Raw genomic sequence first — 12,234 nt, 5'->3', positions numbered from 1 at the left:
ACTCCTTGCCCTGCCATCAGATTGCTGTACAACCTTGGCTAAGTCACCTCGCTTCTTTATGCTGAAGTTTCTTTGGGTGAAAACCAGGATCACTTTGCTGAAGGTGTTGTGAAGATTGATTGATGTTTGCAAAGTGCTTTGAGATTTGGGTGTGCAAAGAACTATTATTATGTGGTCTGTTTTCTGTAAGAGTTGGGGAGTATTTTCTACTCTGTGCAAAGTGTTGCTGAGACAAATGTTTGCAACCCTTTTATTGTGCATAGCTTACCTGTGTGGGTGAGACTGGCTGCCATGAAAACATGAGGGCAACGGAAAAGAGCAGTGCAACTCCTGTGCAATGGATATGAACCTTTTGAGCAATGAGACCAGCAGGAGACAAATGCGGCTAGCTGTAGAAAAGCAGGAAATAAGCAACAAATTGTGCGGAGATTACTGTACCGGGGTGCTAGAGCAGATGTAGTCTCCAAATCCTCGCACAAGAGATGAGACGGAGTGAATGACAAAAGCACCAGTAAGAGATTCAGAAGAGATGGATGCAAGGTTAGGATGTATTCTGACCATTCAGTAATGGTGATAAGTAGCTTGCAGATAAGAGAGATGTGGGAGAAAAATGGAGGTTTGAGTCATGGATGCCTCCAAGTTTTCTAGCCTTTGAGGGAAGGAAAGTTGAGTTAAGGGGAGCGGTATCCACGCTGGAGACCTGGCATGGAGAGGATTCCACCTGAGGATGCTACATGGCTCTCATGTTTGAGGAGTTCCATGGAGATGGAGTGGGCAGTGTGGAAGACTGGATGCTAGTGAAGAGAAACGCCTATTCTAGAAGGCCATGTTCAAATCTGCTGATGGAAAACAAAGATCCTAATGCTTCTCTTGATTGTTTCTAACACACTCACTTGTTACCAAAGTTCCCTCGGTCATAATCCTCCTCCTTGGCCATTTCCTCTGCCTCCGTTCCCCCTAGTCCTTTCTAGTTAGACTGTCATGTCACTTATGCATGTCTGACTTCAGTGCAGGGCTGAGGAGCAGCAAAGGGGAAAACATTACCAAAATAAAAGTAGTCGTAGCAGGAGAAGGTGCCTGGGACAGCCCCAGCCAATGAGAGGAGGCAGCTGTTTGTATAAAGCAGTGGATTTCCCCCAAGTGTGGTTTTAATGTTCCTTCCTTTAAGATCAGTCCAGTCCCTCCATGAGGTGGACCTCCAGGTCCGATGTCACCCCACCCCCTAGAAAGAGCTCTCTAATATACACAGACTAGTAAATGAAATGGGCCTCCTCATTGCCCTGCTAGCATCAGGTCAGGCCTGTTCATCTCCCGTCCCAGCATTATCACCCTGCTGCTTTGGGGGGATCTTTAACTTCTGACCTTTTGGTTTTGGAGCAACAATTCATGTCAGTATTTTACAATGCCAATGAAGAATCTCCTGGTGATGTGTGAGGCGAGGTATATAGCTGAGGAGAGCTTACCCAGTCCAAATGGTGGTGTAACTAGCTGGACGAGACAGGACTTCTGCTTCGTTCTGCAGTTGCTGCTGGCTGTCTCCAGCTCACAACTTGCTGCTCTGCTTGGTGCTGTAAGTGTGAGAATCCTCTCAGGCAGAAGGGAGAGCACCAATTTCTTTAATGCCCCTGCCCGTGCCAGCCTCCACACAAGGCTCTTGCCCCTTCCATCTCATTTTACTCTGCTACTCCTGGCCCTGGCACATCGGCTGCTTAAGAGGTGCAGCGTCACAGTGATTGCCAGACTGGATCAGAGCTGGGGTCCATCTAGTTCAGTATCCTGTCTCCTGCTGTGGTCAGCACCAGATCCCTCAGAAAACAATGCAAGAAAATCTGCAACTGGCAGATGGGGGATAATCTGCCCCCCAGAAAAGTTGCATCCTAATCCGTAAGAATTAGGGATTGGTATTCTTATTATCCATATACATGTCCAATCCCTCTTTGATTTACTAAATTCCTGGCCTCAACAACATCCTGTGGCAGTGTGTTCCACAATCTAATATGTGTTGCCTGTAAAAGGATTTCCTTTCACTCAATGCACAATTAGCCTAACTGCTTAGATTGGCTTTTTCCGTGAATCCTGGTATGGAATGAGGAACCCCACTACAGGGTTAAGACTACGTCTATGACACCCCCTTGCAGGGCTGGCAGACACAACAGCCATTATTAAACGAGAAGAGCTGATTTATGTACTGGTTTCCAGAGAACTTTGGGCTTTCCTGGGCTTGGAATTTTATTTGGCTTCTGTTTGTGCTGACTTGGGTGGGGGCTGGGTGCTCTCGAAAAGCCTGTGGGGCAGAGGTAGCATTATGAATGTTTGTAACTTGGTAGCGTGTGTCATTTTCACCTGAACACACATGAGCCCCCTAGAAACCTGTGCCACAGCCCCTTGGGGTTAAACAAGTGAGGGGCTCCGCAGATGACTGGAAACTTCATTCTACTGCTCAACCCCACGTCAGCGACATACAGTGGGGGCTTCACACATCTCAGCTGGGGCCTGGGGTTGGTTCTTGGAGTCCCTGTGTGCACCACATCTTAATCAAGAGAGTGTTGGTGTCCATCTCCCCTCCTGCTGCGATCGCATAACATCCTTGTAGCGACTCCAGCAATTGCTCATGGGGGAAGTGACATTGGGAAAATATTTCTGTATTTTTAGCTCTTTGTTGCTGTTTAACAGCTGGAAACCAGGCAGAGAAGCCAGTGCCGTTCGTATTGTTCATTTGTGTTGCACGGCCAGCCAGAAACCCCAGTCAGTATCAGGACCCCTGGTACTAGTTGACGTACAAACACATAGCAAGCGACAGTCCCTGCCTCATAATACTGCAGCCGGAGTCAAGAGGAGACACAACGATGTGAGCAGCAGGACTGTGCACACCCCCAGGAGATGCTCCATGGACCAGCACTGTCTGCAATCAAGGAGCAGCGCTGATGTGTCCCAAAGGAGCATGGAAGATGGGGATTAAATTGGGTAAAAATTGAGCCATTTGGATTTCTCAGCATCTCTTAACACCCAATTGCACTGGTTCCGAGCTTTGTCTGATGGGTGGGAGCAGCTCCCTGGGCTCTGGGCCAGGGAAGAAAGGTATATTCATTATTCACCCTTCTCTCACACTTAGCAGTCCGCGGGGAAGCTGCGTACTAAGAGGGAATTTCTCGTGCTCTTAGTCTTTCCATCTGTGCTTGGGTTTGTTACCTGGAGATACACTGAGCTAGTCCCAGCAACTCTTTCATTGTACAGAATCCTAGCACAGAAATGATCACAGCTAGGCTCTGTCTAGTCCAGGCCCCGGGAGCTGGGGCAGGACTATTCTCCTCAGTGGTCTCCAGGGCCTTATCCAGTCTAGTTTTAAATATCCCGAGTGGTGGTTCCTCCCTTCTTCCAGCAGGAGGCAGGTTCCTCCCTTCTTCCGCAGGCTAACAGATCCTTCAGTGTCAGGGCACTTGTCTCAGTGTTGCATGTTTTCACTGTTCGTTGGCATCTAATCTGGTTATCTAGGTTCTAGACTCTGTTCTCAATCCATTGCTCCTGGCTGCATATGCCTGTACTACTGCTCTAAACAATTCCTCTCCCACCTGGGTGCGGATTAACCCTTCAGATACTTACAGGCTGTTTTCAGTTTCCCACTTAGCAGGAGCGTGACCTAACTAAACAGATTCCTGTGATTGTCCCTCATAGCTCAGCATCTGATCATTTTAGTGGCTCTTCTCTGAACCCCTTCCAATTCACTCCTTCGCTTTCTTCCTAGTGCAGAGGTGACCTGTATTCCAGGGGTCATCTGCAAGTACCTGCGTGGGGAACAAATACTGAACAGTGGGCGCCTCAGCGTAGGAGAGAAAGATTTAACATGACTCCCTGGCTGAAGGTGAAGCTGGACAATTTCACACTAGAGATAAGGTGTCAGTTTTTAATAGTCAGGTAATTAACCATTGGAACAGCTTACGGAGGGTCGTAATGGAGTCTCCATCGCGGACAATGTTTAAATCAGGCTTGGACGTTTTTCTAACAGCTCTGCTCTCGGAATTATCCTGGGGCAGTTCTAGAGCCTGTGTTCTGCAGGAGATCAGACTGTGTGATCACGTGTCCCTTCTGGCCTTGAAACCTAGGGATCTGTGCACAGAGCACTGCCCTCTACCTGCCCAAGCTTCTTGTACCGTCCTATGGTGACCTTGAATTTAGTCTCATCCTGACACCAATTTGTGCCTATCACAAAACCACTGCACGAATCAGGACTGTCCATCTCTGCTCTAGGCCTGTAATAGCAGGGTGGGGTTGGCACAGAAGAGCGTTATGGTGTGCATGTGGACTGGAATAGCAGGCGGCAGCAGGGTGGGTCTGAAGGGTGTCAGCAGAGCTGCCTGTGGGGAGCCCTGGAATAACAGTGGGAGCTGCAGGTCAGGACTCAGATTCTTGCTAGTGCTGTGCAGGGCCCAAGGCTGAAGTGACCAGGAAGTTTGCATGTCCGGATGGGGACAGGACTGCACTGGAAAGGGGGGCTACATGTCAAGACTGAAATGTGTTTGCAGAGTTGTGTTGTGGAAGGTAGTCCAGCATCTGCCTGTGCTACCTTTGATCCCAGCACTGAGTCTACCCACTGAAAACGTGTTATCCTCCCTGCTTATGCTAAAAGAGAAAAATCGGGGGATTCTCATTCCCAGTCAATGGGAGAGGGCCCAATAGCAGGAACATAAGGATTTAATGATTTCCCTCTATTCTTCGTTCCCTCCATTGTGCCTAGGTGTTGCAGCACATGGGGTACAGAGCAATAGGCCTCTTGCTGTTTGGAAAGCAAATGAGCAGGCAGCCTTCCCTGGGAATTCCCGGCCGTGAGGGAAGAGGCCTCCTGAGTTTGTTTTATGTAGATTCTGGATTTATGGTGCAGTGGTTACCCTGATACATCTTCCAGTTTTTGCTTTCGATAATTACTATTGCTTCAGCGCATTCGCTATTCTCTAGCTGTTCCCTGTCCGGTGTCCCGGGAGCATTGCAAGTAGTGAGGGCACTTTATATGTGGTTATGTTAACTACAGTTCTGAAAGGTGACCACTGTACATGGCACCCAAATGCCAGATCAAAAGGGGATTGTCTGTGGAGGCTGCAGAATGACAAGCTTATCCCTTGCTTCTCTTAGCGACCTCCTGGGCCTTTTCCACAGGTAACTTCTGTGGGCCTGTGGATTTTGTGGGATTTCTGAGTCATTTCAGCCGGGACAGGTTTTTGCCCCTTATTTCGAGCGCTGTGATTGGCAGCTGGCTCCATGAGGGGGCTGAATGGTGCAGCAGGCTCCAGGGGTAGGAATGAGGCAACTGTGTCTTTAAGGGCCTGCTGTTTAACATTCTCACTGCCGCTGCTGATGCTGCCCTGTGCAGTGATTGGCTGAGGGCCGGGAGAACGGGGAGGCTGGAGATAGATGCTCTCGCCTTCTCCCTTCTTGTCCAGGGACCAGAAACAGCAGAATCCTCCAGCCCAAGCCCTGCAGGTGAAGCAAGCTGCCTTCTCCCCACCCCCCTGCACATACCCACTGAGGGAGCCTGACTGCGCACACGGCTGCCAGGGGCCAGAGACTGCTGTGCCACGGACTGGGGAAGCAGCAGAGCAGATCAATGAAGCAAAGCAGAGGGCTGATCGCATCGAGCCCCCCATGCCAGCAGCTCTCCAGGGCCTGAGGGGCAGGCTGACATGCTAGCATTTGAATGGCCGGCAATGCAGAACAACAGAAACCTTTTTTATTGTGTGGCTATCCTTTGGAGATAATAGATTTGTAATTCTGGGTTTTGTACAGAAGACTCTGGACCATCTCTGACTACAAGAGGGGGAGGGGGTGCATAGAGGGAGAGGAGGCGGGCGCATTTGCTGCTCGGGGAGGGGGGGTCCTTTTCTCCATCTCTTGCCTTTTTTCCCTTTTGTTCTTGGTTGTGTGTATATTATGAAATCAAATATGCACAAGCACCATCACTGTTGTAAGTGCCCAGAGTGCTACGAAGTGACACGGATGGCGGCCCTGCGTCGCATGGAGCCTCCATCCTACGGCGAGTGGCAGCATGAGCAGTACGGCTACGGGGGCTATGGCTCACAGACCCTGCCATCCCAGGGGGGAGCCACCCCCACCTCTAGGAGTAAGAGCAAACTCATCCCCACCTCCCGGGACAATGTCCCTGCTCCCCTGAAGCAGGGGCAGGGGAAGAGCACCCCCAAGATGAACGGGAACAGCACAAACTGGTGGCCAGAATGCACATGTTCGAATCGCGACTGGTATGAACAGGTATGGGACACAGGTTGGCTCCCCATGGCCAACGGGGGGAGAGGGGGCTTTTATTACAGGACTTGTTACCACTCCCCAGGCTTCCTAAGCACTCGTTCTGCCTCCTTGTGTCTAGAGTAAATGGGGGGATGGAGGGGGACAGGTACCTGTGGATGGGGCAGGTGGCTGGAAGGACCCCTGGATTCTGCAGAAAGTGGGTAAGTCATTCGAAAAGAGGCACGTGTTAGCAAGAAGGTGGTGTCCTGTAGCACATTTCGGCACTGCTTGGCTATTGGAGTTGGCTGGATGGGCCAGGACTTTCCAGGCCAGCATTGAGGCTGTGCACTCTCTCTCTTCTCTTCTCTTCTCTTGTTCTGCTCTGGGCTAGGAACAGTCTCCTGAGGCCTTAGCTGCTAAGACATGTCTGACTTCTGCTTGGCACAAGTACCGGTGGTCATTGGCACTCCACCCCAGGTTCTCTTTGCTTAGGATGCCATTGCATGAACTCTCGGTGATGCCAAGTGTCCCATCACACCTTGTGTGCGAGGCACCAGGCATACTGCTCACAGGGCAGTCTCTGAGGCTGTTGGTGCCAATGGCCAGCACTCACCAAACTAGTTTCCCACCTTCCATTGGGTTTGGGAGCCTGTTCCCCATTCATTATTCCTAGCTTTCCATCCTCATGGATAATTATATAACCCTCTTCTGGTCTCTGGCATGCCGTGTGCTTTCTGCCTCATTTCACTGCCTTTATTTCTTCCCATCTGATTACTGGTCTCCTTAAGGAGCAATTGCCAGGCTGTCTCTCTCGTCTTTTCTACGTGGAGAGACCATCCTTATTTTGAACCCATCAGCCAGCATAGAAAATGGATGGAGTCTGTTTGCAAAGCCGTAAAATGGAGGCTGGACCCAGGCTGAGAAAGAATTTACCTTGCTTTAATGTAAGTCAGCATTTACCTCTCTCCTGCTTCTCTCACTCATTAGCTTCAAACCTTACATTGGACTTTTTATTGATTCTTCTAATTATCGTTTTAAGAGCTGTACATGAACCGACAACAACAATCAGTCGGAAACGCTCCCCTCCAAACCCTGTTCTCTCCCCTCTACGTCCTTCTTGATTACTGGCTGAATCCCTGCGTGTGTCTGAAATAATCTGGTTCTGAAATGAAACTCCCAGAGGAGTGTTTACAGAAAGTGCCCCAAAACCAAACGTCCTCCTAGGAGGATGGTTTCTTTTCATTTGTCTCTTCACCTAAATCTGTATCTAGCTTTCCTGCTGGCTCCTGGCAAGCTGGCTCCATTCCTTCTGTGCTGTAGCTCCATCCAATGCATGGAGCTCGAGAGGCGAGATAGGCACAGGGATGTCAAAGCAGCCAGTGCCTGTTATTCCTTCATTTCTCCTCCCCGCCCCCAACCCTGGCAGAGATGGGTGCTGGGATGGACCAGGGTCCTGTTAAGATGATTGCAAACGGTGACAGAGAGAGAGAAATGTCTGTTTGATCAGTGTCATCAGCCGAGCTGGGTTGGGCAGAAGGGGCCATGCTTAGAGATGCAGGAATCCTTCATATTTTGCAACAGTAGAACAGGAGTCATTTTCTCTTTGTGATGCTACCACTGAGTGTTAGAGTTTGGTTTGGCTTGAATGTCTGCAGATTGGAGAATGCTTTATTAGGTACTACCATTGCTAAAGGGGAAAAAAGCAAATCCATCTCCCAGCAGTGCAAGGTATAGATGGAGTGATGCCTTGCCGGTGTGCAAGCTTACATGTGCCTAGCAAGGCTCTGCATGTATCATATGGTGTGTGTGTCTGTGTCTGTGTGTGGTATGAACACAGAATGTATCAGAGAAGGCAGAATTGCTCCCTGGTGTGTAGCAAATTTATGCACTGAGTAAAGCTGTGCAGCAAATGCCTCGGCAATGTTCCCATTCTGCTATGAAAGTGCAAGATGTCTGAGCCTTAGGAATCAATGTTCTTCACCGTCCAGTTGTGGACAGGCAGAGGGACAAATGGTGGGCAAGTAGAAACAGCTGTGCCTGGCCAGTCTAGCAGTAAAAGCGATTGGATCTGTGAGGCTGAAAGGGCTTTCATGATCAAGTGGGAGTGTGATGGGGGCTGCAAATGCTAAAGGTAATTGTTCTGGAGGGCATGTGGAACAAACACCACGGCACTGTGTCACACTAGGGATAAAGCCAAGCTTGCTCTTACATGGGGCTGTCCCTTTAAATGGCGTAAGTGTTCCTGGAACCACTTCCAAACCTGAGATGAAAAGGAATGTGCAGACAGAGCTGGAGGAGGAAGAGGGGGCTGGGGGACTGCACGGTGAGAGGAGGGACCCACTCGTTTCGCTGTGGGCTCTGCACCTCTCTCTTCCTCCGTTGCAACCTGTTCTCTCTCCCTCACGTACAAGCAGGCACGTGTGCAGTGTCTGCTCAGATGCTTGCAGGCATGCAGTATACTGTGACACACACAAGAGATGGTCATGCATACAGTATTCACTCCCATATGGTACATGTTCATTTACCACCTATAAACACATGTACTGTATGACCCACACAAAGGCTTACATTACGTGCCCACACATGCTGCCTTGCACAAAAGCACACCATATAATCAGAAACATTAACACACACCTCCTCCCACCTCTCATGGCCTGGCTTTTTCCCCTCCTCCTCCCACAAATTGCCTTATGCTGGCAATCGAGAAACCCCTATGCTCAATTCCAGGAAGGGCAGAGGGCTCAGAATGGCTTCTCACTCCTTTCTCTCCTCTCTTTTCTTTTTATCCCCGACTCCCTCTCCTTTTCTAACTCTCTTCCTTCTCTTCTCTCAGATCCCCCCGTCATCTCTTTTCCTCTTATTAATTTGGTCCTTTCTTCTCCTCCACTTTTTCTTTCACCATCTCTTTTTCTCTCTCTTGTTCCTCACTTGTTCTGTTTTTCCACTTCCCTCCTGTCAGCACACTGGGAAGCGGGGCCGGGCGTGGGTGAGCAGAGGAATCAGCGCTAACCCTTTCCTAGAGAAAGGGAAGAAAGGCAGAGAGCAACATTATCCTGTCGGGCAGCATCACTGAGCTGCAGTGGCTAGAGGAACTAAGTGCCAGAAGCCCCTCCCCTCTCCTTCACATTGATGCTCCAGGCTTTCCAGGGGAGAGAAGCATTTCGAAATTCCCAGTACGTCCATCTAAGTCTGCACTGACATGTTGTGCTGAAGCCTATTTTTGTTTATCCCTTGCACTGAGGTTCTAGGACATGGATGCCAATGTTTGCACTCCATAAGCATGGCACAATCACTAGCAGAGCAGGCAGGAACCAGACCCTTTCCCACCCCACCCCGGAACAATCTTCAGAACCAGGCTCAGCCGAAGGGCCTCCTCTCCACCCACAAGAGCCCAAAACACAGTGGGGTTCTGGTCACTGTGAAGGGGAGCCCCAATGGTTAGACAGAGACAAACTGAGGCATCCAAGTTTCAGAACGTTGTTCTGGGACACTAAGAATTTCCAGTGACAGATGGAGAATTGCCACATGGGCAGAACTTCTGGGGTCCAGCAGGGAGCGTAGCCATACTTTAAGCTGGTCACTAACCATCCTAGTAGCAAAAGTCCTGTATTTCTTGAGGCTGCCTCAGCTTCGCTGTCCCTGCTTGATGTGAAATGCCCATTACTGAATAAAGTATCCAGCACAGCAGAGTTCTCCCACTGTCTCCTTCCAGGCAAAAGCAGTCAGCTTCTGAAGCCTCTAAATTTTCATTTAAAAACAATTAAGGCAATTAAGTTTGAACATGAAAGTTAGGTGCCTTGCTCCATATTCAAGCCTCTAAACCCAATTTTTATAGGTGCTATGTACTCACAGATACTTTTGTCCTGACAGTTACCCCCTAAAATTGACTCTCATTCCCACAACAAGAACATTTAGTGTCATCTGATGCACTCACGCAAGGGTTTCTCCCTTAAAAACAAAGACAGATACAGAAAGAAAGAGGGAATATGGGAGGTTGTTTAAAGGATGATTTTTTTGATCTTTGGAGTTTCAGATATTACAGTCTCTTTTCTGTTTTGCTTTGTGCTGTATGTTGAATAGTTACTGAACATTAAGAAGCATTTCTTGGGTGCTATAAAAGCATCCAAGCATTCCATCCTCCTAGTCCACTGCCTTATCCGCTCAAACACACTGACTCCCTTCCCTGAGGTGTGGCTAAACACATGGCCATGAGTTATCATACATGCTGTATATTTTACTTTTTATAAAAACATTCACTTCTTCTATTTAAAGCCCACTTTCAGGGGTAAGAGTCTATTTCACTACATTTTTGGATGCTTCTCCTTTGCCATGTGGGAGCCATGATGGCCCTGGCTCTCTGGGTGGTTCCTGTCTGCAGCGATCTGAGCAGCTGGGAGGGCTGGCTTTTCTCTTTCTTGCTTGGTTGCCCTGGGTTTAGCTGCCTGCCTGTTACAAGGACTCTGTGCTGTGTCAGTGTGCAGCTTCTGCAAGCCAAGCTGGGCCACCCTCTGAGCTTGTCAATCACGTTGTGCCAGCCAGCCACCCACCAGTGTGTGGGACTCACGCCTTCCTCAGTCGGCAGGCTTTGTACCATGGGATCCAGCTTGGATTGACACTCTTGAAAAAGACGTACACATGTGGGTTATTTATCCTTTCTGCAACTCCATGGCAGGACTTGGCTCAATACTTCCAATGGCGTTATACCCATCTGTCTCACCATGTGTCATGGGGTCATATGTCAAAGGGCCAACAGTACTGTGGCAGGAGACTTGCTTTTGAATGGAGTTATCACTGATCATTTAGGGTTCACTCCTGAGAGATTAGGAGTGCCCCCAATTCTCAGCACCTTGCAGTGTCAGCTCTGGCGGGACATCGCTTACCCAGGTTTTACTTGGAGAAATGCCCATTGGCCCTGTGGGAGAACAGTCCCTGATCTGAATTTCTGTGCTCACCAGAAATAGCTCCTAGGTCACCTCCCATAGGAAGCACAGGGAGGACACTAGACAACGAATAGCAGTGACCAGTTCTACTGCAGACCAGAGGAGTCATTGCTCCATGTCAAAAAGCACATGGGATGCGACGCTGAGCACGCCCTGCCTTGGTGTGTGAAGGTAACACAACCTGATAACTCTCACAAGGCAACAATCTTTCTGGCATGACAATCTTCTTCGTAAAGCACCATCTCTCCTGAAACTTGCATCTTACAAAATCTTTCCTGCCTTGGAACCGTCGCCATTAAATTCTCCACATCTCCCCTCTCCTGAATTGTTGGTCCATGTCTTAATTAGACAAGAAACCAGGTCCCCTTCCTTCTCTCTTTTCGTGGGGTCTCATGGATTTCACCCCCCTTTTCTCCCTTTGCACCTTATTCTTGGGTGATCTCTCTGCTCACATGGTTTCAACTACCATCTTTATGCCAATAATTCACAAAATTTACCTCTCCACCCCTGGCCTCTTTCTGTCTAATGCAACATTTCAGGCCCTCTCACTGACAGTTTCTCAGGGATATCCTACCATCAAGTTAATGGGCCTTGATGGGCCAGGTGCTCAGATGGCATAAAGTAGCAAAATGCCACTGAAGTCAATGGAGCTTGGCTGGGTTACAAACAGCTGAGGATCTGGCCCAATATGACTTAAGCACAGAAGATGCTGGAAACAGATGGGGTGGAAGCAGTGCAGGATTTGAAGGGTGTGTGAGACTGGTCCTATCAAACAAGTGGGAAGATTATCTTGGTGGCAGCGTTTTGTGTGGACTGGAGGGGGTGCCGGGGTGTCAGGAAGGCTAGAGAGGAAGAGGTTACAATAATCAAGATGACAAGGGACTGACTGAGCGTTTCCCTGTAGGCATAGAGAGGGAAAGGAACAGACTTTTCAGACATTTTTCCGGGAGCAGCTGCAGGATTTGGACACAGCCTGCATGTGTAGGACATGGGCGTGGGAGGAGCTGAAGAAGGTTACTAGGGTTTGGCCATGAGTGACGGGAAGGAGTATTTGTCCAAGGGG

At 49.2% G+C, this 12,234-nt stretch overlaps 1 protein-coding gene across 4 annotated transcripts in view; it reads left to right on the top strand.

Moving 5' to 3' along the window:
• The window catches only part of DLG3 (discs large MAGUK scaffold protein 3), a 185,201-nt gene that overhangs the window by 56,240 nt on the left and 116,727 nt on the right, over positions 1-12,234 (top strand). For 2 of the 4 annotated variants that reach the window (XM_050964921.1, XM_050964920.1), the window contains exon 1: positions 5,854-6,255. The exons of the other annotated variants lie outside the window; for them this stretch is intronic. In XM_050964921.1, coding sequence (XP_050820878.1) covers positions 5,920-6,255 — 336 coding nt within the window. In that variant the 5' untranslated portion in view covers positions 5,854-5,919. Of the gene's footprint in view, positions 1-5,853; positions 6,256-12,234 lie in introns of those variants that run through there. 4 annotated transcript variants of the gene reach the window in all.

The sequence above is a fragment of the Gopherus flavomarginatus genome, chromosome 8 (assembly GCF_025201925.1).
Source record: "Gopherus flavomarginatus isolate rGopFla2 chromosome 8, rGopFla2.mat.asm, whole genome shotgun sequence".
NCBI lineage: Eukaryota > Metazoa > Chordata > Testudines > Testudinidae > Gopherus > Gopherus flavomarginatus.
This window is presented reverse-complemented; position numbering and strand designations above follow the sequence as displayed.